At 49.6% G+C, this 27,753-nt stretch overlaps 2 protein-coding genes across 10 annotated transcripts in view; both read left to right on the forward strand.

The window, feature by feature from the left end:
• Positions 1–10,242, forward strand: part of LOC137355796 (sphingosine 1-phosphate receptor 2-like) — a 235,104-nt gene extending 224,862 nt beyond the window's left edge. For all 9 annotated transcript variants that reach the window (XM_068021327.1, XM_068021325.1, XM_068021323.1 and 6 more), the window contains one exon: positions 6,983–10,242. In XM_068021327.1, coding sequence (XP_067877428.1) covers positions 7,054–8,214 — 1,161 coding nt within the window. In that variant the 5' untranslated portion in view covers positions 6,983–7,053 and the 3' untranslated portion in view covers positions 8,215–10,242. The remainder of the gene's footprint in view (positions 1–6,982) is intronic.
• A 413-nt stretch (positions 10,243–10,655) lies between these two features.
• The window catches only part of yju2b (YJU2 splicing factor homolog B), a 35,624-nt gene continuing 18,526 nt past the window's right edge, over positions 10,656–27,753 (forward strand). The window contains exon 1 of the mRNA XM_068021317.1: positions 10,656–10,673. The gene's annotated coding sequence lies outside the window, so the exon portion shown is untranslated. The remainder of the gene's footprint in view (positions 10,674–27,753) is intronic.

Below are 27,753 nucleotides of genomic sequence, written 5' to 3' on the forward strand. Positions count from 1 at the left end.
CACCCTGAATTGCAGGCTTGCAAATCGAACAAAGTGAAAGGTTTCCAAGAGATACTGAAAAAACAAACAAACAACAGATTAGGGGAGAGGCTGAAGGTATAGAGGAGAGGGAAAGACAGGCCGTAAGGGATAACTTACTTTCCGGAGGTGGTGCACAGCACTCTTGGTCTTCTGGTTGGGGTAGGCATCTTCACCTGGGTCAGCTGAAGCTGCCCGGGCACTATCTATCCCCTTCTGTCTCTTTAGCTGGGCAGCTTCAGCTGACCCAGGCTGGGCAATTGGGGTGGGGAGGGAGCTTCCCTGTGTGCTTATTGCAGCAGCACAGATCTCTACAGAATTGGCAGCCCCTTCCCTTGTTGTTCTGGACACTTGTTCCTCCTCCAATAGTCCAAAGCAAAGCAAACTTCTGGCGTTCAGCACCCACCTCCAAACAAAGCCTTGTTTCCAAAATAAAGTCTCTTTCTTCACTGTAAAGGTGATTATTGTTCAAGATTTCCCTCTGCTTGGTTGTAACTGCTCTCCCTCTGCTCAGTGTAGCTCCTCTCTCCACCTCTGCAACCTCCAACTGCCACCAGCACTGTCAGCTGAGGCTTGTAGCTGCAATCAGCACTCAGCACCTCCAATCAAGCAACAGCCAACTCATTGCTGTACCTGTCCTGGGAGTGTTTGATGGGACAGTGTATAGGGAGCTTTACTCTGTACCTAACCCCCATTTTTTTTAAATCTAACCCATGCTCAACTTGCTTTAGGAGTGTTTGTTTGAACATTGAACATAAAGAGGGGAAATATTAAATTTGAATCTTTCATTATCTCTCACCTGAACATAAGTTTACAAACATTGAACTGAAAATGATCTCTCTGCTGCCTTGAGCACGAGGTGTACTCCCTTTACTGATGTGCGTGTGTTTTGTTCAGCAAAGTTGTGTGAATTTAATCAAAAGGTTCTGGTTGTCAGGAAATAGAGAGTATTTGTTACTAACCTTTAGTAAATTTGCTGCTGGGCTTCACATCAGAGGGAATGAGCAAACAGTGCCAAGGGCCAAGGGTAAACAGCAAGAACAGTGAGGGATTGGACCAGAAATAAAATTAGTGTTTATCCCAGTGCCTTTAGCTAGTCCACTTAATCATAGTTTAATTCAGTAACATCACGGGAACACAGGAATGGTAAAGACTGCCTGTTTGGTCCCAGTGTCTCAGAAATACTGTGTCAGATGACAGCTCTTATACCCTGCTATCAGAGTTTATACCAGGTACTTATCCAACCTGAATTTGCTGATTCAAATAACACTCAAATTCTGCATTGCTGTTCATTCCATATTTTCACCCCTCTAGAAGTAGGTAAATATTTTGACCCTCTTCTAAGTTTGTTGTAGAACCTGTGACTATGTCAAATGTGAACAGAAAGTGCTGGAAATATTAAGCAGGTCTGACAGCATCTGTGTAGAGAGAAGCAGAGTTAACGTTTTTGGTCTGTGACCCTTCATCAGAACAGTTCTGTCTATGTTAAATGTATTTATATTCATCTTGAGGCTATCCTTTAGCATCTTGAATACTTCCTTAAGGTCATCCCTGGGCTTTCTCTTCTCCTGTGTAAATTATCCAAGTTTCTACAGCTCCTCCTCATAACTCAGGCAGCCTAATTCCAGTGCCCAAATCTCTCTGCTATATCAATGTCCTGTGGAATAATAGTCAGTTCCTTCCACTTACAAACACTCTTTGCTTCCTCTTGTTCAGCTGCTTTTTGGTCCAGTTCGGATATGCTCCACCTATATCACGCCTTCAGACCTTGTAGGCTGATCTCCTGTGTGCATTTTATCAAAAGCTTTGCTGAAATCTAACTAAACAAAACTCATTGAACTCCCTTGTCCACATGGTTCATTAGTTTTTAAAAGAATTCCAGGAGATTTGTCAGCCCATTTCCATCCAACACAACCCTGCACGATAAAATCCAGCCCATCTCACACCTGCTCACACCTTTAAACAAAAAAGACTTACATTTGTATGGTGCCATTCACGAGCGCCAAATATTTTAAAGCACCTTACAGCCAATGAGGTACTTTTAAAGTGTAGTAGTCATTGTTGTATTGTAGGAAACGTGGCAGCTAATTTGCGCACAACAAACTCCCACAAACAGCAGTGAGATAATGAGCAGAAAATCTGTTTTAGTGATGTTTGAAATCAGGGGATTTCAGTAATGCAATAGGACATTAACCCATGGGGTGAGCCTAGGCCGGTCAGTTACAAGGGGATTTCAGTAATGCAGTAGAATGTGATGAAGTAAAGGTCATTCAGGACTGGAAGAATTCAGAATTTTACAGAGTGGCAAGAGCAGAAAGTCATGTGATGCAGCTATTAATTGTAATAGCACCTTAAGACCCACTTACCCTGGCCAACATGTACAAACTGGGACCTTACTGATGAGACTTTCCATAGATATTAGGACATCCACCATCCTGTACAGCTGTGATACTACTTTGATCATTAGCTGCTTGGTGTTTAGCTGTTCTGTGTCTGGGATTATCACCGGGGCGATGCACCAAGTCACTTCCAGGTTGCAGGGCTGAGAGACGGTGAACCAGCAGCTCCTGGTTCAGACAGTGTGATGGGATGAGCTGGGTCAGCAGCTGAACTTCTCAAGGGTCACTTAGGCAAAAACAAGCTAATCAACACCCTCAGTACAGATGCTGCGATTGGTCTTTACACAGATGAGCAAGCAGTGGAAAATTCCAATGTGGCTTTTAACTGCAGACACTAACATCAGAATGAAATGTTTTTAAAAACTCCAGTGAGATCATCTAACTGTAGTCCAACTTAAGATAAACGTTCACTGATGTTGTTTAGGTCATTTTCCCCATACTGCCGTACTACCCCCATTTCTATCCAGGAGGAGGGGCATCAGGGCCCTTGCCTAGGCCTTGTTCACTGACACTGTGCACCAGGTGGCAGCAGGAGCTGAGCAAGCCCCTCTCCCTCTCACACGGAGACAACCTGGACTCAAGACTGTCAGCCATGGCATCGTGTAGGCTGACTGATCGGCACAAGTCCGTGTTACACAGCACCGATGAGAGTGTGACAACCCACTGCCACCACACTGACCAAATTGGTAACTCCAACCAGCTGCAGTGATGATTAAGTGAGCAGAGAGGACAGAATCTTAGATAGATACTTTTTATGAAGTAAATGTTATTCATTGACTTGTGTTGAGGTCACAGCACAGAAACAGAGAATTCAGACCAACTGGTCTATGCTGGTGTTTTAGTTTCATACAAGCCTCCTCCCACCCCTCTCCCTCTCACCCTTTCAGCATATCTTTCTATTCCTTTCTCCCGCATATGTTTATCCGGCTTTCCCTTAAATGCATCTATACTATTCACCTCAACCTCTCCCTATGGTAGCGAGATCCACATTCCCACCACTCGATGGATAAAGGAGTTTTTCCTGAATTCCTTACTGTATTTATTATTGACTATCTTATATTTGTGACCCCTAGTCCTGGTTTTCCCACAAGTGGAAACATTTTCTCCAGGTATACTCTATCAAACCCTTTCATAATCTGAAAGACCTCTGTTCGGTCAACCTTCAACCTGCTTTTTTTCCAGAGAAATGAGCCTCATTCATGAAGAGTATGGACAGACAGCATCCAAAACCACACAAGGGTCATAGAAAGACAGAGTTAGAGATAGAGTCACAGACGCAGGGAGGGAGAGAGTTACGGAACAGAGAGTGCACAACCACAGAGTGAGGCTGAGAGGGTTATAGATACTGAGCTACAGATACAGGAAGGGAGAGAGTCACACGCTCAGAAAGAGAGAGTCATACACAGAAAGAGACAGCGAGAGTCTCTCCTCTCGGCTCTGACTCTCCATGGGTACGGTTCTCCCTCTCCTGAAGGTGCTGACTCTCCTTGGGATACAATTCCCCCTCTCCTGAAGGTGCTGACGCTCCCTGGGGTACAGTTCCCCCTCTCCTGAAGGTGCTGACTCTCCCTGGGGTACAATTCCCCCTCTCCTGAAGGTGCTGACGCTCCCTGGGGTACAGTTCACCCTCTCCTGAAGGTGCTGACTCTCCCTGGGGTACAATTCCCTCTCTCCTCAAGGTGCTGACTCTCCCTGGGGTACAATTCCCCCTCTCCTGAAGGTGCTAACTCTGCCTGGGGTACAATTCCCCCTCTCCTGAAGGTGCTGTCTCTCCCTGGGGTACAATTCCCCCTCTCCTGAAGGTGCTGTCTCTCCCTGGGGTACAGTTCCTCCTCTCCTGAAGGTGCTGTCTCTCCCTGGGGTACAGTTCCTCCTCTCCTGAAGGTGCCGTCTCTCCCTGGGGTACAGTTCCTCCTCTCCTGAAGGTGCCGACTCTCCCTGGGGTGCAGTTCCTCCTCTCCTGAAGGTGCTGACTCTCCCTGGGGTACAGTTCCTCCTCTCCTGAAGGTGCTGACTCTCCCTGGGGTACAGTTCCTCCACTCCTGAAGGTGCCGTCTCTCCCTGGGGTACAGTTCCTCCTCTCCTGAAGGTGCCGACTCTCCCTGGGGTACAGTTCCTCCTCTCCTGAAGGTGCTGACTCTCCCTGGGGTACAGTTCCTCCTCTCCTGAAGGTGCTGTCTCTCCCTGGGGTACAGTTCCTCCTTTCCTGAAGGTGCTGACTCTCCCTGGGGTACAGTTCCTCCTCTCCTGAAGGTGCTGACTCTCCCTGGGGTACAGTTCCCTCTCTCCTGAAGGTGCTGACTCTCCCTGGGGTACAGTTCCTCCTCTCCTGAAGGTGCTGACTCTCCCTGGGGTACAGTTCCTCCTCTCCTGAAGGTGCTGACTCTCCCTAGGGTACAGTTCCCTCTCTCCTGAAGGTGCTGACTCTCCCTAGGGTACAGTTCCTCCTCTCCTGAAGGTGCTGACTCTCCCTGGGGTACAGTTCCACCTCTCCTGAAGGTGCTGACTCTCCCTGGGGTACAGTTCCTCCTGTCCTGAAGGTGCTGTCTCTCCCTGGGGTACAGTTCCCTCTCTCCTGAAGGTGCTGACTCTCCCTGGGGTACAGTTCCTCCTCTCCTGAAGGTGCTGTCTCTCCCTGGGGTACAGTTCCATCTCTCCTGAAGGTGCTGTCTTTCCCTGGGGTACAGTTCCCTCTCTCCTGAAGGTGCTGACTCTCCCTGGGGTACAGTTCCTCCTCTCCTGAAGGTGCTGTCTCTCCCTGGGGTACAGTTCCATCTCTCCTGAAGGTGCTGTCTTTCCCTGGGGTACAGTTCCCTCTCTCCTGAAGGTGCTGACTCTCCCTGGGGTACAGTTCCTCCTCTCCTGAAGGTGCTGACTCTCGCTGGGGTACAGTTCCTCCTCTCCTGAAGGTGCTGACTCTCGCTGGGGTACAGTTCCTCCTCTCCTGAAGGTGCTGACTCTCCCTGGGGTACAGTTCCTCCTCTCCTGAAGGTGCTGACTCTCCCTGGGGTACAGTTCCTCCTCTCCTGAAGGTGCTGACTCTCCCTGGGGTACAGTTCCATGGGCTTTGGACTCCTCCAGTAGCCTTTGTGAGCCGACACCAGTGAGTAGGACATCACAGTCCTGACCTCATCATGACATCCACACATTTGCACTTCCCAACAGTTTCTGGATAGAAATCAAGTATTGGAACTGTTTCCTTCTTCCAAGCACAGGGATGCTGAGGACAATTGTAACACTCCCGAGAGTCCCACTAGTTTAGCACAAAGCAGAGTGAAAGCTGAGACCTTCTGACCGTCTCTGCCCCACACTGGGTCTGAGCCAGGACTGACTTGCTGCAGGCCTGTGATGTGGAATATGCATTTTGTTTACTTTTTAAAAAACCTCACAGAAAGCTGTGATCTGGGGCTTTTGGTTCTGATTGATCAAACTTTCCATAAAAAGGAACTTTTTAACCAGAAATGTAAAAATTGATTCGATAATTATAACCTAGACTCAGCTGTGTGGCAGTGGGTAGAGGAAGTGGGTACTGCAATGTGAGGGGTACTGGAGGATGCGCACGGGGGTATCAGCCTCCATTGACGTCTTGGGTAAAGGAAATGAAATTTGAATTGTTATTTTTAAAAGTATTACTCAGCAGCCGAATCTAACGAAATGCTGAGACTGTTATTTGTGATTGGATAGAGATAGTGTACCGAATGAGTAATCTCTTTACATTTTTGACACTCAGTGTGATTTGCCTTTGGACTGCCTGTCTGTTTGACATGTTTCAAAGTAAATCTTTGTATCTCTTTCCATTTCTCAGACTCTGGCCCCTGTTTGACAGAGGGGGAGACTTTTAGCATTCAGTAACTGGTAACAGCCCATGAATGAGAGTTTTTGCCCCAAATCGGGGATTATTTACTGAACAGATCCCAGTGATGGGGGACAAGGCAGAAAAAAGAAACCCAAGGGCTCCCATTTTGGTGTTTTTAATATAAATTTAGAGTCCAATCTCTATACTGTTTTGGTACTGATATAGAGTGTTGCCTATTGATTTGAATCGCTAATGGTGATTCTCAGGCTGAATTTGCTCAGTGACGGTGAGTCAGCCCCAGCCAGGCTGATGCCCCAGTGCAGCCCCAGCACAGCCCCAGCAAACATGCCCAGCCGTGTGGGTGGAGCAGATATTGTCCTGGGAACTATGCTTGCTGGTCAGTTTCGAAGCTGCTTTGACAGAGGCCTGGGGTGAGGTCACCTCCCCAATTGACTAGGGAGAGATTGAAAATTGTTCCTGATCCTGTAGCTCCCCACCACTTATTTATTTAATTATGGTCTGTCCAGCAGGGCATGCTCCTTCCCCAGGGTGAACTGTTCCAACCATTCCTTCCTGCCGCCACGGATCCTGTGGCTCAGCCAGTAATTGGTGAGCACTTTCCAACGTCTGTCAAGGCTGACTTGGATTCCTAAAGTGATTTGCTGACATTATCTCTCCCTCCTGCTTTCCCAGTTTGTACTCTGTGATCTGTTATTGTGATGTTTGTTGATCACAACAATTACTAACCTTCCTTTGTTGATTCTTACAGGTAATGAGGACAGTCCTACCTGAAGTTTATACTTTGGAATCTTGCCAGAACTGTGGGCCTTGAATCTTTGGATGAAAGTGGTGTTAAAAGGCAGGAGCCATTATGCCCTTGAAGGAATCAACTGCCTACTGCAGCCAGAGACTTTTGTAGAAATGGGGGGAATGCCATGCACTGTGCCATCGAGTTCCTTTAACAATTATTACAGCAAGGATTTAATACGTTTTCATTATAACCAAACCGGGAAGCTTGAGGACCCCAAGTATGAGACCCAGGACCTGAGTACAATCTCTGTTCTCTTTATCATTTTGTGTTCTTTCATCATCCTTGAAAACCTACTGGTCTTGGTGGCCATCTGTAGATATAAGAAGTTCCACTCGGCCATGTTTTACTTCATTGGGAACTTGGCACTCTCTGACCTGTTTGCAGGAGTTGCTTACATCTTCAACATTGTGTTTTCAGGCAGCCGCACCATGACACTGACCCCGCTGCAGTGGTTTTTCCGGGAGGGCACCATGTTTGTCGCGCTGGCAGCATCAGTCCTCAGTCTGTTGGCCATCGCCATTGAGAGACATGCTGCCATTGTGAAAGTCAAACTGTACAGCAGTGACAAGAATAGTCGGATGTGCCTGCTGATTGGAAGCTGTTGGATCGCCTCTGTGCTGCTGGGTGGGCTGCCCGTAATGGGCTGGAACTGCTTATGCCATCTGAATGGTTGTTCCACCGTGCTCCCTCTCTTCTCCAAGAATTACATTCTTTTCTGTATCACCATCCTCAGCGTTATCCTTCTGTCCATCGTTATCCTTTATGTGCGGATTTATCTGATTGTCCGATCCAGCCACTGTGAAACCACAGCTCCACAGACCTTGGCATTATTGAAGACAGTGACAATTGTACTTGGAGTGTTTATTGTTTGCTGGGCACCAACCTTCATCATCTTACTGCTGGACTTTGCCTACACAGGCAGCAATTGCAAGATTCTGTACAAAGCAGAATATTTCCTGGGCCTGGCTACCCTCAACTCTGCCATGAACCCCATCATTTACACGCTGAGGAGCAGGGACATGCGCAGGGCGTTTGTGCGTGTCCTGTGCTGCTGTACCATGATGGAAAAAAAGGGCAGGATGGAGAGCTGCTTCCCTAGTCTTCGCCATTCTGGTACATTGGACCGGTCTTACCATAAACACAAGGCCACAGACTCGCCCACGTTGCCGGAATGCACGACATTTGTGTGAATCTCCATGCTGCAGAAGGGCCTGGTGCTGAGGAACAATGCAGCACGCACCAGCAACATACGCATTCCACACACTCGCCCACCACAGAGACAACACATCCTTGATCGATCCCTGAGCCCAACATGACTGAAGCTGGAGGCTGCTGTCACAAGGAGACCTCTGTTCAGCAAATGCTGGAAGAGTTGGATGTGATGCCGAATCTACCCCCCTTTCCCGTACGATGCTTGGCGACCAATCAGCTGACCAGTAGGATTTATTTTTGTCACCAGCTAATCAGAAAGGAATACTCTTGACAAAATGACTCATTGTTTAGCTGCAGCACAGAATCATGGGATTGCAGAGTTTGCAAAGTCTCTTGGATGTAGTATGTGACCTGAGCACACTGCAAATCTGTCACAGCAACTTCAATGACCAACAATGCTCAACAGCAGAGGCCCATTGTGCACTGTGCCCTTATCCACTTGCCAGAGATGATCATATTTCTATGCATGTGTTAATGGCAGTTTAAAACGGTGGGTGGGAGGGAGATGATCAAATATTTTTTGGGATAACAGGCACATACATCAAACAGTTTCATAAGTGCCTGTAACACCATTGTGAACTCTGTTCTTTCTCTCAGCCCACACAAATGTTATACCTGTCTCTGAGAGAACTCCAGTTCCATACGTAGCGCTGTGTCAGGTGGCACCAGCACCACCAGGGATCATCCTTACAGTGGTAAACCGTGAAATTGTTCCCCTCACACTAATATGTTATAAACAGATATACCAGCAGCAGGATTCTGTGGGAGAGGTTTGGTTACTGTCCTGTCAGGGTTATGAGCTGAATCCTATTGGGGTTATCACCTTGGCAATAGGCATGACTGACAGTTTGTAAATTGAACTAACAGTTAGTTGCATGACATCAGTAGATAAAAGATGTGTTACTGCTGGCCAATCACAGCTTCAACATTTAATATTTTAATTGTCGTATTTTGAATGCTAGGTCATACATCAGTTAGAACCAGGTTTGTTGCTACAATTCTGTAGTTTAGACATTGGCTGCTGCTTTTGCCTCAATCCCTGTCATTCATACGATTGTCGGACTGCACCTGACCATCTGTTTAATGTCAGCACATTTTGTGATTCTCCACTGTTCGGACATTTTGTTCAGTACACACTTCCAAACAGCAAGCAGAGAAACTTGTGTTGTGGGACTTTACAACTGAGTCACACAGTCTCAGCCCTGGTCTAAAACTGACACAGCAGCCTGCACCGAACATGGCAGACTGAACACACTGGAGACAGTCAATGCCCTAAAACAAGGTCAGGTTTACAGCTGAGATCTGTCCCTGTATTTTGGGGCATAGGGTCCAATTCCGTTGACTGTCCTGGACTCACTTCTCATCTGCCTCAAGGCACTTTGTGTTCTGATTGGGCAGTGGTGACCATTGATGGTGAAAGTTTCCAAAAATATGCTGTAGAATGTGCAGAGCTACAGGGAGAAGGCCAGGGGGAATGGCACTGTGTAAACTGCTCTTTTGGAAAGCTGGCACAGACATGACAGGCCAAATGGCCTCCTTTTGTGCTGTAATGATTCTGTGAATTGCCCTTCCCAAAAAATAACTCAGTCCAAATGTAAAAGTTTTGCAGAGCTAAGCTGCCTACATTGGAGGCAGTGAAACAATCATAGTTACATGTTTAAAACAGCCTTGCAATGGCAATGGGCAGCTGGGCACCTTCCTGGAGGGTCACCTGATACATTCTCCACAGTGATGCTCTTTTGGAGGAATTTCAAGAGAGTGGTGCAGATGTAGACACCTACTGATGTCTTGGAGACTGCCAATAGGGCAAGCTGGCCCTTTGAATGATGGTAAAATTAAACTTGGTTGTGTAGTTTAAATGTTTAAGTGGCAACACTACAGCTGAATCCAGTGTTTAATTGCCAATTGTCTAATGTGTATATCACAATGAACAGATTCAAGTATAGAAGAGTAAACGGTACGAGAACTGATCAGTGACTGTTCACTGACAATTAACCAATGGAAAATAAACATTTTGTAAAAAAAAATCCAGCCTTGGTTTTTGGACTCAATGAAAAGATCACGTTTTTTTTTTAACAGAGTTTGTGATTCGTCAAAGATGTCGGTGAGGAGAGAGTTCAAAATAATAATTTGGAGTCACGCCTAGTCTCCTCTACACACTGCAGAGGGAATAAGATTGGAGTTGGGCCTCATTTGACACTGACAGCAGTTATGCATTGTGTCTTATTTACTCTCTCTCTCTTCCTTTCTCTCTACCTCTGTCTCTCTTTCTCTCTCTCTCTCCCCACCACCCCACCCCCAACCCCCGCATCCTCTGTTTGATGTCAAGAGGCCATTCCGAAGCTGTGAGTGTACTGTGTGTCATCCCAACAGCAGGAGCTTGGAATTCACACAAGGCTCGAACCTCACTGTGTGCTGCTAGAAACAGCCAAAGAAGGTGAACATCTGTTAGCACCTGATAACATCTGTCAAATGTGTAAACCATGTAAGTACTGGAGGGTAGGAATTGAGTGTATGGGGGCTAGGGTATGTAATATCAGACACAATTAGCTGTTCCTGGGAAGCAATGACTCACTCAATCTGATAACTATCAACCAACCCGGGGAAATGTGATCACCAGCCGATGCATGAAATAGTTTTGTTGATGCCTCTGATATCTCACTGCCCCCGTACAGGAGCCCTGAAATCATCTGATCAATTAAAAGTCAGTTCAATTTTTGTTGCAGCTTTTTCTGGAAGAACGGGAAAACAGACAGAAGTGGGATGATGTCACAGTATTGGGAATGGGATGATAGAAACATAGAAAATAGGAGCAGGAGTAGGCCATTCGGCCCTTCGAGCCTGCTCCACCATTCATTATAATCATGGCTGATCATCCAACTCAGTAACCTGTTCCCGCTTTCCCCCCATATCCTTTGATCCCTTTAGACCCAAGAGCTATATCGAACTCCTTCTTGAAAACACACAATGTTTTGGCCTCAACTGCTTTCTGTGGTAGTGAATTCCACAGGCTCACCACTCTCTGGCTGAAGAAATTTCTCCTCATCTCAGTCCTGAAAGGTTTATCCCGTATCCTTAGACTAGGACCCCTGGTTCTGGACTCCCCCACCATCGGGAACATCCTTCCTACATCTACCCTGTCAAGTCCTGTTCGAATTTTATAGGTTTCTATGAGATCCCCCCTCACTCTTCTGAACTCCAGCGAATATAATGTTAACCGACTCAATCTCTCCTCATATGTCAGTCCCGTCATCCCAGGAAACAGTCTGGTAAACCTTCGCTGCACTCCCTCTATAGCAAGAACATCCTTCCTCAGATAAGGAGACCAAAACTGCACACAATATTCCAGTGGGGCCTCACCAAGGCCCTGTATAATTGCAGCAAGACATCCCTGCTCCTGTACTCGAATCCTCTCGCTATGAAGGCCAACATACCATTTGCCTTTTTTACCGCCAGTTGGACCTGCATGCTTACCTTCAGCGACTGGTGTACGAGAACACCCAGATCTCGCTGCATATTCCCCTCTCTCAGTTTATAGCCGTTCAGATAATAATCTGCCTTCCTGTTTTTGCTACCAAAGTGGATAACCTCACATTTATCCACATTATACTGCATCTGCCATGCATTAGCCCACTCACTCAACTTGTCCAAATCACCCTGAAGCCTCTCTGTATCCTCCTCACAACTCACCCTCCCACCCAGTTTTGTGTCATCTGCAAATGTGGAGATATTACATTTAGTTCCCTCATCTAAATCATTAATATATATTGTGAATAGCTGGGGTCCCAGCACCGATCCCTGCAGTACCCCACTAGTCACTGCCTGCCATTCAGAAAAAGACCCATTTATCCCTACTCTTTGTTTCCTGTCTGCCAACCAATTTTCTATCCATCGCAATACACTACCCCCAATCCCATGCGCTTTAATTTTACATGCTAATCTCTTATGTGGGACTTTGTCGAAAGCCTTCTGAAAGTCCAAATAAACCACATCCACTGGCTCCCCCTCATCAACTCTACTAGTTACGTCCTCGAAGAATTCTAGTAGATTTGTCAAGCATGATTTCCCTTTCGTAAATCCATGCTGACTCTGCCCGATTCTATCACTGATGTGACAGTATCGGGAACAGGATCATCAGACAGTATCGGGAACGGGATGATGTGACAGTATCGGGAACGGGATGATGTGACAGTATTGGGAACGGGATGATGTGACAGTATTGGGAAAGGGATGATGTGACAGTGTCGGGAACGGGATGATGTGACAGTATTGGGAACGGGACAATCAGACAGTATCGGGAATGGGATGATCAGACAGCATCGGGAAGAACTTGAGCACCTTCCACATATTCAGGCATCCCAGTGTACTTCACATTATATATTGTAGAAGTGGTCACTTTTACAATGTGAAAAAATGTAGCAAGCAATTTATACACAGCAAGATTCCACAAAGAGCAATGTGATAATGACAGGATTATGTGTGTTTTTGATGTTTATTGAGGGATAAATATTAGGCCAAGACCTTTGGGTGAATTCCCCTACTCTTCTTCAGAATTCCCAAATGAGGCCTCGGTTTAATATTTCTTCCAGAAGACATCTCCTCTGATTATGTGCTCAAGTCTCTGGAGTGGGACTTGAACCCACAGCCTCTAACTCAGGATAGTGTGGTATTCACTGAGCCAAATTGACATTCTCAGCCTAAGTTCAAATTGTGGCTTTGTGTAACACACAGACTCTCACACGAGTTTACGCAACTGGTTGAGCAGATGGTGGGTCTTTGTCTCTATTCATGGTGAAGGTTCCTGGGAAGGCCCAGTTCTTACTTGCAGTTGAAATGTGCTGCCTCGGGCCACTCTTTATGTATGGGGGAGGTAGTGGAGACATGGTATTGTCACTGGACTAGTAACCCAAAGACACAGGGTATTGTTCTGGGGACATGGGTTCAAAGCCCACCATGGCAGAAAGTGGAATTTGAATTCAATTCATAAAAGAATCTGGAATTAAAAGCTAATCTAATGATGCCCATGAAACCACTGCAGACTCACAGCAATGTGGTTGGCTCTGAAATGGCCTAGCAAGCCACTCAGTTGTATCTAATTGCTGTGAAGTCAATAAGGAATGAAACCGGATGGGCCACCCAGCATCAACCTAGGCAGTGGAACTATATTGCCTTTACTGTCGCTGGGTTTAAAATCCTGGAATTCCCTTTCTAGCAGCACATAAATGCTGGCCTAGCCAGTGATGCCCACATCCCATGAACAAATAAAAAAAGTTCTTCTCTTGCACATCCCTCTCCTGCAGGCCTTGGCATTTACATTGCAGCCTGTCAGATGGTAAAACTTTTTGTTATTCATTTATTGCCCATCCCGAATGGCCCTTAAGAAGGTGGTGGTGAGCTACCTTCTTGAACCGCTGCAGTCCATGTGGGGTAGGTACACCCACAGTGCTGTTAGGAAGGGAGTTCCAGGATTTTGACCCAGCGACAGTGAAGGAATGGCGATATAGTTCCAAGTCAGGATGGTGTGTGACTTGGAGGGGAACTTGCAGGTGGTGGTGTTCCCATGCATTTGCTGCCCTTGTCCTTCTAGTTGGTAGAGGTCGCGGGTTTGGAAGGTGCTGTCTAAGGAGCCTTGGTGCATTGCTGCAGTGCATCTTGTAGATGGTACACACTGCTGCCACTGTGCGTCGGTGGTAGAGAGAGTGAATGTTTGTAGATGGGATGCCAATCAAGCGGGCTGCTTTGTCCTGGATAGTGTCGAGCTTCTTGAGTGTTGTTGGAGCTGCACCCATCCAGGCAAGTGTAGGGTATTCCATCACACTCCTGACTTGTGTATTGTAGATGGTGGAGAGCCAGGAGATGAATTACTCGTTGCATAACACCTAACCTCTGACCTAATCTTGTAGCCACAGTATTTATATGGCTGGTCAAATTCAGTTTCTGTTCAGTGTTAACCCCCAGGGTGTTGATAGTGGGGGATTCAGCGATCGTATTGCTGTTGAATGTCAAGGGGAGATGGTTAGATTCTCTCTTGTTGGAGATGGTCATTGCCTGGTACTTGTGTGTCATGAATGTTACTTGCCACTTATCATCCCAAGTCTGGATATTGTCCAGGTCTTGCTGTATTTCTACACAGACTGCTTCAGTATCTGAAGAGTCACAAATGGTGCTGAACATTGTGCAATCATCAGCGAACATCCCCACTTCTGACCTTATGTTGGAGGGAAGCAGCTGAAGATGGTTGGACCTCGGACACTGCCCTGAGGAACTCCTACAGCGATGTCCTGGGGCTGAGATGATTGGCCTAACCCTTCCTGATCTCTCTAACCTCCTCCAGCCCCACAACCCTTCGAGATCTCTGGCCCCTCCATTTCCAGCTTCTTGTGCATCCTGGATTTTAATCAAATTTTGTCTGATTTATGTTCCTGTGAAGTGCCTTCGAATGGTTAACTGTGTTAAAGGTGCTATATAAATGCAAGTTGTTTCTGTCTTTTCTCCATGCAGTCTGGATTTTGCCAGATGTGAGCTTCAGGCAATAAAAGGTGAAATAATTTCCTGAAAGATTTACCGTTGCCAGCGATTGGTCATGTGATCGGCTGCAGAATGGTACTGAGGAAAATCTACCATTATATTACGGGGGAAGTGGGTGGGGAAAGAAGGGGGAAAATCACAGGGATCGGAGAGAGGGTGAATGACTGGAGGGAACGGAGAGAGGGGGGAATCACTGGGGGGAATTGGAGGGGGCAACGGAGAGAGGGGGGAATCAGAGGGAGGAATACAGAGAGGCGAATTGGAGGGAGGGCAATGGAGGGGATGAACAGAGAGAGGGGGGAATTACTGGGGGGAATGGAGAGAGAAAGGGGGGAATCTAGGATGAGTGAATCAGAGAAATGGTGAAATCAGTTGGAGGGGAATCAGGAGGAGGATGGAACCAAGCAGAGGAACATAATTGGAGAGAGAGGGATGAATCACAGAGTGGGGAGTTGGGGAAATGAGAGAGAGAGGGGGCAGCTCCAGGGTGACCTGAAGCCTGGGAGATGATATTGTTGCCCACACTCTCTGCCAGACTGTGAGCATGAACCAAGAGACTGAAGGAAGGTGAAAATACAAATGTCTGAAGGCGGAAACTTCTCTTTACAAAATATTAAACAAAGCAGAGCACCTGGACACAGCTCTAAGCAGCTGGGCCGTGCATGCAGGGAAAGGCCCAGACTTTAAAATAGGAAATGAGTGAGTGAAAGGGGTTAAGTGGCAAGAGCTGACTCACGGTTACACTCTGTCAGTCAGACAGCTGTGTGGTTTTGAATTCCCCCAAGATCAGGATTCCTGAGTTGGTGCTGATTTGAATCTTCAGTTACTTTGCTGAAGGTGGAAGTTCCGAGCCTGGACAGGTTCGGGCTGGATTGTGATCACCTCAGGCAAATCTCATTTCCTCTCCTCACTCCACTCTGATTAGTCTGAGTGCCCAGAGGCTGATTAGAATTGAACAAACCCTAAACACACCCCATTTGTCATGTCCCAGCTATAGCCAGACCTGAAGCATGAACTCTGACCCCCAGGTGAGAAGATGGAGTAAATTGAGAAATTCTGATTGGGTGAGAAACGGCTGGGGGTTTTACAGATGTGCAGATTATAGCAGAGAGGGAGGTGAGTGAGAATTTCAGCTCTTTGAAAATGAGTTTAAGTATGAGAGAACAACAGCCTGTATTAACCTGAAAGATATTCACAAGCGCAGAGCCATTGAGGGAAGTGATGTGTAAGATACCTGATTGAAAGGGAGATTTTGAGGAGGAGAGAAGAAGGGGTTTAGGGAGGGACTTCCAGAATGGGCCCAAGAACAGAGTGCGAAGGCTGGGGATAGGGCGAGGTGAGGCTCTGGAGGCACGGAAGAGCTCAGAGAGTTTGAGAAGTTTGCTAGGTCAGCAAGAATGAGTGTGATGGTAGGCAGGATTTAGCATAGAGCTGAATACGGATAAGTTGGAGTTTGTAAAGATGGGCAGGGCTAGCGAGAAGAGCATTGGAGCAGTCAAATAAGGAGATGACTGTAGAATGGGCAAGGGTTGCACTGGTGGATTAGCAGTAATGTAATGCTGGGAGGGGAAGTGAGGCAACTGCACTTATAATCACAACCTTAGAGATGAAGAATTCTATAAGCCCTTGGTGCAGTGATGGAAAATGTGATGGAGGGAGGATGAAGAGTTTGTTGTGCAAAGTCCCTGGGCTCAGAAGGAGCAAGAGAACTAAACTCAAATCAAAAGAAAGATTGTGAGAGAAATAGAGCACATCTATTTAACAAGCATTGTCCTGTATCCTGTCCATATATGAAGAGCCTCAAAATATAATTCAAATTCATCTCTTTCTACGGACTGGAGAAAGGTGCTCAGCTCAAAACGCTCAAGCTCAAGCCTGCTCGAGGAAGCTAAAACAGTGGGGACAGCGAGGGACATAAACATAGGGCCCTGACACTGGGGCATTGGCCAGGCACAGGGTCCTGACACTGGGGCATTGGCCAGGCACAGGGCCCTGACACTGGGGTGCTGGCCAGGAACAGGGCCCTGACACTGGGGCATTGGCCAGGCACAGGGCCCTGACACTGAGGCATTGGCCAGGCACAGGGCCCTGACACTGAGGCATTGGCCAGGCACAGGGCCTTGACACTGGGGTGCTGGCCTGGCACAGGGCCCTGACACTGAGGCATTGGCCAGGCACAGGGCCTTGACACTGGGGTGCTGGCCTGGCACAGGGCCCTGACACTGGGGCATTGACCAAGCACAGGGCCCTGACACTGGGGTGCTGGCCACGCACAGGGCCCTGACACTGCTGCATTGGCCAGGCACAGGGCCCTGACACTGTTGTATTGGCCAGGCACAGGGCCCTGACACTGGGGTGATGGCCAGGCACAGGGCCCTGACACTGAGGCATTGGCCAGGCACAGGGCCCTGACACTGGGGCATTGGCCAGGCACAGGGCCCTGACACTGAGGCATTGGCCAGGCACAGGGCCCTGACACTGGGGCATTGGCCAGGCACAGGGCCCTGACACTGAGGTATTGGCCAGGCACAGGGCCCTGACACTGAAGCATTGGCCAGGCACAGGGCCCTGACACTGGGGTGCTGGCCAGGCACAGGGCCCTGACACTGGGGCATTGGCCAGGCACAGGGCCCTGACACTGGGGCATTGGCCAGGCACAGGGCCCTGACACTGGGGCATTGGCCTGGCACAGGGCCCTGACACTGGGGCATTGACCAGGCACAGGGCCCTGACACTGAGGCATTGGCCAAGCACAGGGCCCTGACACTGGGGTGCTGGCTAGGTACAGGGCCTTGACACTGGGGTGCTGGCCAGGCACAGGGCCCTGACACTGGGGCATTGGCCTGGCACAGGGCCCTGACACTGGGGCATTGACCAGGCACAGGGCCCTGACACTGAGGCATTGACCAGGCACAGGGCCCTGACACTGAGGCATTGGCCAAGCACAGGGCCCTGACACTGGGGTGCTGGCCAGGCACAGGGCCCTGACACTGGGGCATTGACCAGGCACAGGGCCCTGACACTGAGGCATTGACCAGGCACAGGGCCCTGACACTGAGGCATTGGCCAAGCACAGGGCCCTGACACTGGGGTGCTGGCCAGGCACTGGGCCCTGATACTGGGGTGCTGGCCAGGCACAGGGCCCTGACACTGAGGCATTGGCCAGGCACAGGGCCCTGACACTGAGGCATTGGCCAGGCACAGGGCCCTGACACTGAGGCATTGGCCAGGCACAGGGCCCTGACACTGTGGCACTGAATTCTCAGAATTGCTGCTCTGTTACTCAGTGTTGAACCTTGATGATCGTGGGGCATAGAGACATCTTCACACTGCTCCGAGCATTTAACACTTGCACCAAGAAACAACGCAGTCCGACAGGCTCACACTTACCTCAGCTACTTTTTATAGACGGCCCTGAGCTCCACTATCAGCTTCCACTCAGTAAATGAGGCTCTAGCACTTCCTGTGAGTTTACACCTTTGTAAACCTAATGTTCTAGGCCAACTGAACCTGCCCCAAACATGCTGCTGACTCCACCCCAGCCTATCACTCATGCTGTGTCAGCATGTTTGAGCTGCCATCTATTTGCTAAAATGGTGCTGCCCCCAAGCAAATGAACGAAATAGAGAGAGGCACCAGCATAACTTTATTAGCTTCTCAGTGACAGGAGGCCCAGGGCCAGGTGACAGGAGGCAGGCACAATTTCTGGTGAGAGTGACCGGATTGTGATCGAGAGAAGGGACTCTGGTTGGTTTCATTTTTCTGTCTCATAGTCCAGAGGCAATGAGGTGAATTTCAGGTCCCAGCATTGCCCAGCTTGAGACCTAGCTGCTAAGAGAACAGGACAGCATTCAAACCTGGGACTTTCCTGATTAGTTACACTGATCAGTACCTGTATCTGGGGTAGTCCCTTTGTGTTACATTTCCTGTGCTTTCAGATTTATTTTCGGAGCAGAGCTGCTACGCTGATCATTTCAACCCAAATGTTTACAGTCTGGCTGGTCCTGGAGTTTCCCATTGAGAGCAGTGTGGATCTTTCAGGGTTAAATTCCCTTCAGTTGCTTTGCCCAGCTGCTGTTTCTGGCCCTCACTTTGTCTGTGATGTGTTGCAGCTCCCAGTTGCTGTGGGAAACATTCGGCTTGGATTCGAGGAGCCAGCTGTGAGATGGAGAGAATCCAGGGTAACTGGGATTGGGTTACAGAGATCACATTACTGAGTCTGTGAGCTACAAACCCCAGCAAAAGAAAATGAGAGCTTGACATTAATCGCAGGAAGTACAGAGTCTGATCGCAGGAAGGGAGCTGTAGGATTTTATGTTCAAATGATCGTATGCCGTGACCAGCTAAAACCCACTGGACCATCTGTAAATTCAAACCATGCAATATATTGTCCAAAAATATGAGGGAACTTCTATCCATTCTGCTTTTCTGGCACTTTTATAGTAGCAACTGATCACATGTCAGGTTATACTCAGCCATATAGTTACATCTCCATCTCTGTTTCATCAATGGGAGGAAGTGGGTGTTAGAAACATGAGGTGCAGAGCACCAGATGAGCAGGAATATGACAGGAGTCAGTAATAAACTTCAGGGAGTGTGGATCTTAGTCACTGGCTGTGTAAATAACACTGTCCAATCTCCCATATCCCAGCTTCTGTCCATAACCAACACTTGCTTTCTAGTCTCACTTTGATCTTGAGTGTGAAGTGTTCCTCACTCCAGTTCTTCACTGCTGTTTTGCTCTCACTCCAGTTCCTCACTCGTCCTGGTTTCTTGCTTTCCCGACTCCATTCCATTTTGCTTGAGTTTTCCTGCCTGGCTCTGTAACCTCACAAGTCCTATTTTTGATTTTTTTAAAAGGCCGTTTATGATCTGGAATGCACTGCCTGAAAGGCCAGTGGAAGCACCTTCAGTAATAACTTTCAAAAAGAGTTGGATAAAATACTCGAAAAGGAAAAAATTACAGGTCTCTGGGGAAAGAGCAGGGGAGCGGGATTAATTGGGTAGCTCTATCAAAGAGCTGGCCCAGACATGATGGGCCAAATGACCTCCTTTTGTGCTGTATGACATTGATTTGACCATGTTGTGAGGTTGGAGCAGGAATGTAACTCAAATAGATGGCAGGAAAAGAGAGATTCACTGAGAGAATGAAAACACAAGGTCAGGCGCTTGATCATCATTTTGTGTTTGTGTCACACTTGGACACTTGTGTGGTTGATGCATCACCCCAGGCAATGGTTCATATTTATTTCCCTGCACCCTACATCATTCCCTGCACACAAGGGCACTGAGTCTCACAGGCGGTCGAGGGTGCTGGGTCCCTCAGGCGGATGAGGGCACTGAGTCTCACAGGTGGTGGAGGGTGCTGGGTCCCTCAGGCGGATGAGGGCACTGAGTCTCACAGGCGGTCGAGGGTGCTGGGTCCCTCAGGCGGATGAGGGCACTGAGTCTCACAGGCGGTCGAGGGTGCTGGGTCCCTCAGGCGGATGAGGGCACTGAGTCTCACAGGCGGTCGAGGGTGCTGGGTCCCTCAGGCGGATGAGGGCACTGAGTCTCACAGGCGGTCGAGGGTGCTGGGTCCCTCAGGCGGATGAGGGCACTGAGTCTCACAGGCGGTCGAGGGTGCTGGGTCCCTCAGGCGGATGAGGGCACTGAGTCTCACAGGTGGTGGAGGGTGCTGGGTCCCTCAGGCGGATGAGGGCACTGAGTCTCACAGGCGGTCGAGGGTGCTGGGTCCCTCAGGCGGATGAGGGCACTGAGTCTCACAGGCGGTCGAGGGTGCTGGGTCCCTCAGGCGGATGAGGGCACTGAGTCTCACAGGCGGTCGAGGGTGCTGGGTCCCTCAGGTGGACGAGGGCACAGTCTCACAGGCGGTCGAGGGTGCTGGGTCCCTCAGGCGGATGAGGGCACTGAGTCTCACAGGCGGTCGAGGGTGCTGGGTCCCTCAGGCGGATGAGGGCACTGAGTCTCACAGGCGGTCGAGGGTGCTGGGTCCCTCAGGCGGATGAGGGCACTGAGTCTCACAGGTGGTGGAGGGTGCTGGGTCCCTCAGGCGGATGAGGGCACTGAGTCTCACAGGCGGTCGAGGTTGCTGGGTCCCTCAGGCGGATGAGGGCACAGTCTCACAGGCGGTCGAGGGTGCTGGGTCCCTCAGGCGGATGAGGGCACTGAGTCTCACAGGCGGTCGAGGGTGCTGGGTCCCTCAGGCGGATGAGGGCACTGAGTCTCACAGGCGGTGGAGGGTGCTGGGTCCCTCAGGCGGATGAGGGCACTGAGTCTCACAGGCGGTCGAGGGTGCTGGGTCCCTCAGGTGGACGAGGGCACAGTCTCACAGGCGGTCGAGGGTGCTGGGTCCCTCAGGCGGATGAGGGCACTGAGTCTCACAGGCGGTCGAGGGTGCTGGGTCCCTCAGGCGGATGAGGGCACTGAGTCTCACAGGTAACTTGGATTCCATCTCATTTCCCCAGTTTATTAATTGACGGTGGGCAGTGACTCTCACTGGGCATCTGCTGCCTTGCAGTACTTTCTCTGTGGTTACTCTCTGTGTGTGAGGCTGGAAAGAGCATGCCAGCCAAGGGATCATCAAACCCAATCTGGACCACACACCATCTGCCCAGGTGGATATTTTTGGCAGGAGTCACTGGGCAGTTTCTTTCTCCTTTCTCCCTCAACTTGGGGATTGAAACTGCGATGTTGACAGCCAGTACAGCTCAGCATCAGCCTGGGCACTGCATTCACCCTCCGTCCACCTGTTGCTGGGTATCACTGCCTGTGCTTTACTGAAGTGCAGCTTGGCTGAGGGACAACCGACTGGGAGCTGCTGCTGCTCCAGATGCAGAAGACAGAACATTGTTGAGATGTCGGAATCCTGCAGCTACTCTCTAGAGAGGGGAGGAGGAGGAGGGGGCAGATGAGGACTGGAGGAGAGATGGAGAGAAGAGCAGGAGGAGAAGGGGAGGGAGAGGAGGGTGGAGGGGTAAGAGAGGAGGAGGTGAGATGAGGGGTGGAGAGATGGGGTTGGGTCATGAGAGTTGTGTAAATGAGTGCTGAGTTGGGGAGGGGTGTGGCTCTGGGCTCAGTGTTAAATACACCAAAAAAGCAGCAACTGTCTGGTAGGTCTGCAAAATATTGAAAGTAGCTTACAAGATGTCCCAGAGTGCTTTACAGCCAGTGAAGTACATTTGAAGTGTAGTCACTGTTGTAAGGTAGGAAATATAGCAGACAATTTGTGCACAGCAAGATCCCACAGACAGCAATGCGATAATGATCAGATAATCTGTTTTTGTGATGTTCATTGAGGGATAAATATTGGCCAGGACACCAGGGAGAACTCCCCTGCTCTTCAAATAGTGCCATGGGATCTTCTACACCCACACGAGAGAGCAAACAGAGACTCAGTTTAATGTCTCATCCAAAGGATGTCACCTCTGACAGTGCAGCACTCCCTCAGTACTGACCCTCCCTCCGACAGTGCAGCACTCCCTCAGTACTGACCCTCTGACAGTGCAGCACTCCCTCAGTACTGACCCTCCGACAGTGCAGCACTCCCTCAGTACTGACCCTCCGACAGTGCAGCACTCCCTCAGTACTGACCCTCTGACAGTGCAGCACTCCCTCAGTACTGACCCTCCGACAGTGCAGCACTCCCTCAGTACTGACCCTCTGACAGTGCAGCACTCCCTCAGTACTGACCCTCCGACAGTGCAGCACTCCCTCAGTACTGACCCTCTGACAGTGCAGCACTCCCTCAGTACTGACCCTCCGACAGTGCAGCACTCCCTCAGTACTGACCCTCTGACAGTGCAGCACTCCCTCAGTACTGACCCTCTGACAGTGCAGCACTCCCTCAGTACTGACCCTCTGACAGTGCAGCACTCCCTCAGTACTGACCCTCTGACAGTGCAGCACTCCCTCAGTACTGACCCTCCGACAGTGCAGCACTCCCTCAGTACTGACCCTCTGACAGTGCAGCACTCCCTCAGTACTGACCCTCTGACAGTGCAGCACTCCCTCAGTACTGACCCTCTGACAGTGCAGCACTCCCTCAGTACTGACCCTCTGACAGTGCAGCACTCTCTCAGTACTGACCCTCTGACAGTGCAGCACTCCCTCAGTACTGACCCTCCGACAGTGCAGCACTCCCTCAGTACTGACCCTCTGACAGTGCAGCGCTCCCTCAGTACTGACCCTCCGACAATGCAGCACTCCCTCAGTACTGACCCTCCGACAGTGCGGTGCTCCCTCAGTACTGACCCTCCGACAATGCAGCGCTCCCTCAGTACTGACCCTCTGACAGGGCAGCACTCTCTCAGTACTGACCCTCCAACAGTGCAGCGCTCCCTCAGTACTGACCCTCCGACAGTGCAGCACTCCCTCAGTACTGACCCTCCGACAGTGCACGCTCCCTCAGAACTGACCCTCCGACAGTGCAGCACTCCCTCAGTACTGACCCTCTGACAGGGCAGCACTCTCTCAGTACTGACCCTCTGACAGTGCAGCACTTTCTCAGTACTGACCCTCCAACAGTGCAGCGCTCCCTCAGTACTGACCCTCCGACAGTGCAGCGCTCCCTCAGTACTGACCCTCTGACAGTGCAGCGCTCCCTCAGTACTGACCCTCTGACAGTGCAGCACTCCCTCAGTACTGACCCTCCGACAGTGCAGCGCTCCCTCAGTACTGACCCTCTGAGTGCAGCACTCCCTCAGTACTGACCCTCCGACAGTGCAGCACTCCCTCAGTACTGACCCTCCGACAGTGCAGCGCTCCCTCAGTACTGACCCTCTGACAGTGCGGTGCTCCCTCAGTACTGACCCTCCGACAATGCAGCGCTCCCTCAGTACTGACCCTCTGACAGGGCAGCACTCTCTCAGTACTGACCCTCCAACAGTGCAGCGCTCCCTCAGTACTGACCCTCCGACAGTGCAGCGCTCCCTCAGTACTGACCCTCCGACAGTGCAGCGCTCCCTCAGTACTGACCCTCTGACAGGGCAGCACTCTCTCAGTACTGACCCTCCGACAGTGCAGCGCTCCCTCAGTACTGACCCTCTGACAGTGCAGCACTTTCTCAGTACTGACCCTCCGACAGTGCAGCGCTCCCTCAGTACTGACCCTCTGACAGTGCAGCACTTTCTCAGTACTGACCCTCCGACAGTGCAGCGCTCCCTCAGTACTGACCCTCCGACAGTGCAGCGCTCCCTCAGTACTGACCCTCTGACAGTGCAGCACTCTCTCAGTACTGACCATCCGACAGTGCAGCGCTCCCTCAGTACTGACCCTCTGATAGTGCAGCACTCCCTCAGTACTGACCCTCTGACAGGGCAGCACTCTCTCAGTACTTACCCTCCGACAGTGCAGCGCTCCCTCAGACTGACCCTCCGACAGTGCAGCGCTCCCTCAGTACTGACCCTCCGACAGTGCAGCACTCCCTCAGTACTGACCCTCTGACAGGGCAGTGCTCCCTCAGTACTGACCCTCTGATAGTGCAGCATTCCCTCAGTACTGAGCCTCTGACAGGGCAGCACTCTCCCAGTACTTACCCTCCGACAGTGCAGCGCTCCCTCAGACTGACCCTCCGACAGTGCAGCGCTCCTTCAGTACTGACCCTCCGACAGTGCAGCACTCCCTCAGTACTGACCCTCTGACAGGGCAGTGCTCCCTCAGTACTGACCCTCTGACAGTGCAGCGCTCCATCAGTACTGACCCTCCAACAGTGCAGCACTCTCTCAGTACTGACCCTCCAACAGTGCAGCGCTCCCTCAGTACTGACCCTCCGACAGTGCAGCACTCTCTCAGTACTGACCCCCCGACAGTGCGGTGCTCCCTTCGTACTGACCCTCCGACAGTGCGGCGCTCCCTCAGTACTGAGCCTCCAACAGTGCAGCACTCCCTCAGTACTGACCCTCCGACAGTGCGATGCTCCCTTAGTACTGACCCTCCGATAGTGCCACGCTCCCTCAGTACTGACCCTCTGACAGTGCGGCGATCCCTCAGTACTGACCCTCCGACAGTGCAGCACTCCCTCAGTACTGACCCTCCGACAGTGCAGCACTCTCTCAGTACTGACCCTCCGACAGTGCGATGCTCCCTTAGTACTGACCCTCCGACAGTGTGGTGCTCCCTCAGTACTGACCCTCCGACAGTGCAGCACTCCCTCAGTATTGCTCTGGGAGTGTCAGCCTGGATTTTGTTTTCCAGTTCTGGAATGAGACTTGAAACCACAACTTTCTGACTCAGAGGTGAGGCTGAATTGAATAAAAACTTGAATAGGAAGATTTGATTTGAGGGGGAAATGCAGGGTAGCAGAGTGGGGGCAATAATTGGATAGCTGGATGGCTTTTTCAAAGGACTAGCACTGGCACGGTGGGCTGAATCACCTACTTCTGTGTTGTAAAATTCTATGTTAACTCCTCTCAACTTGTCTGACAGGAGATCAGAGTTTATGTCTTTTTTTAATTATTTGTTTTCAGGATGTGGGTGACTCTTGCAAGATTGCACATGCACTGACTGCGTGGTTCACCGGGCCCTATCGGGCAAATGGAGAGACTGTCAGCCTGGGATGGGGACGAGAAGCTTCTCTTCCCTGAAGGACATTAGTGAACTGACTGACTTAGAACGATCCTGTTACACAAGCACTTCTGTGAAATGACTGTCTGTGCACACACACAGACAGACATAAAGAGGCACACACAGGCACAGACACAGATAGACAGGCATAAGCACAGATACTCACAAATAGACAGACAGACATAGGCACAGACATTCACACTGACAGACACACACACACATACAGACAAATAGACATATGCACACATTCCTACATAGACAGATATAGGCACACACACACAGACATAATCACAAACACACAGGTAGACAGACATAGGCACAGAGACATAGACAGATGCACACACGCACCCACACAGACAGATACCCACACAGACAAATAAACATAGACACACACACACACACGTGCACAGACAGACATCAGACAAGGAAACAGTAGCGGTTATATCACTGGACTAATAATTCAGCGGCCTGGATTAATGATCCAATGAATTCAAATCCCACCATGGCAAATGGGGGAATTTAAATCCAGTTAATTAATAAATCTGGAATAAAAAAGCTAGTCTCAGTAATGGTGATCATGAAACTACCAGATTGTCATAAAACCCATCTGGTTCACTAATGTCATTCAGGGAAGGAAATCAGTTTGGCCTCTGTGACGCAATGTAGTTGAGACTTTACCCTCTGAAATGGCTTAGAAATCCACTCAAAGGCAATTAGGGATGGGCAGTAAACGCTGGCCTTGCCACCTACGCCCATATCCCATGAAAGAATAAAAAAAGATATACGCACAGACACATATACAGAGGTAGACTGATGCTGAGACACACACACACAAAACTTAAACAGAGTAAGATTTTCCTCTTTTCCATACTAGCGACCCTCTGAAGTTAATGCCAAATTAGGAACAGTTCTGTGCTTTATGTCTGTGCCCATTAGGCACTGGGCTGAGTCTGAACAAAATTATTTCACATCGGAGCCTATAATGGAATACTGGGAGACCTTCCAGACAGGGGGCTAGAACCTTACTGAGATGCTAAGTAATGACAATTGGGACATGTGAAACTTGCTCAGAACAACACTGTAAATGCATTCTTTGTCAGGTGTGGAGCGTAGGGGAAATAAAAGATCCAAGTTTCTTTTTGATTTCCACTGAATCTAAGAAAACATTTTGTGATCCTGAATGCGGAAACAATGTGTCACTGATACTGCAATAATAAGCTTGTCACAGCGTAAAACCCTGTTATCTCTGTTCATCGCAAGTAAAGACTCATACAGAGATCATGCTGAACTCCCCGCACTGGCAGGAAACAGACTGCAGGTGTGAAGAGGATCAAAGATATCCGATTTAAAAATGACAACCTGCACATCAAAAAATATAGAACAGATATTACATGAAATGTGACTTTTTTATTCATTCATGGGATGTGGGCGTCACTGGCCAGGCCAGCATTTATTGCCCATTCCTAATTGCCCTTGAGAAGGTGGTGGTGAGCTGCCTTCTTGAACTGCTGCAGTCCATGTGGAGTAGGTACACCCACAGTGCTGACAGGAAGGGATTTTGACCCAGCGACAGTGAAGTAAGGGCGATATAGTTCCAAGTCAGGATGGTGTGTAACTTGGACGGGAACTTTCAGGTGGTGGTGTTCCCATGCATCTGCTGCTCTTGTCCTTCGAGGTGGTAGAGGTCGCGGGTTTGGAAGGTGCTGTCTAAGGAGCCTTGGTACATTGCTGCAGTGCATCTTGTAGATGGTACACACTGCTGCCACTGTGTGTCGGTGGTGGAGGGAGTGAATGTTTGTAGATGGGGTGCCAATCAAGTAAGCTGCTTTGTTCTGGATGGTGTCGAGCTTCTTGAGTGTTGTTGGAGCTGCACCCATCCAGGCAAGTGGAGAGTATTCCATCACACTCCTGACATGTGCCTTGTAGATGGTGGACTGGCTTTGGGGAGTCAGGAGGTGAGTTACTCGCCGCAGGATTCCTAGCCTCTGACCTGCTCTTGTAGTCACAATATTTATGTGCTGGTCCAGTTCAGTTTCTGGTCAATGATAACCCGCAGGATGTTGATAATGGGGGATTCAGCGATGGTAATTCCATTGAATGTCAAGGGGAGATGGTTAAATTTTCTCTTGTTGGAGATGGTCATTACCTGGCACTTGTGTGGTGCGAATGTTACTTGCCACTTTTCAGCCCAAGCCTGGATATTGTCCAGGTCTTGCTGCATTTCTACACGGACTGCTTCAGTATCTGAGGAGTCACGAATGGCGCTGAACATTGTGCAATCATCAGCGAACATCCCCACTTCTGACCTTATCATGGAGGGAAGGTCATTGATGAAGCAGCTGAAGATGGTTGGGCCTAGGACACTACCCTGAGGAACTCCTGCAGTGATGTCCTGGAGCTCAGATGATTGACCTCCAACAACCACA

The sequence above is a fragment of the Heterodontus francisci genome, chromosome 43 (assembly GCF_036365525.1).
Source record: "Heterodontus francisci isolate sHetFra1 chromosome 43, sHetFra1.hap1, whole genome shotgun sequence".
Classification (NCBI taxonomy): domain Eukaryota; kingdom Metazoa; phylum Chordata; class Chondrichthyes; order Heterodontiformes; family Heterodontidae; genus Heterodontus; species Heterodontus francisci.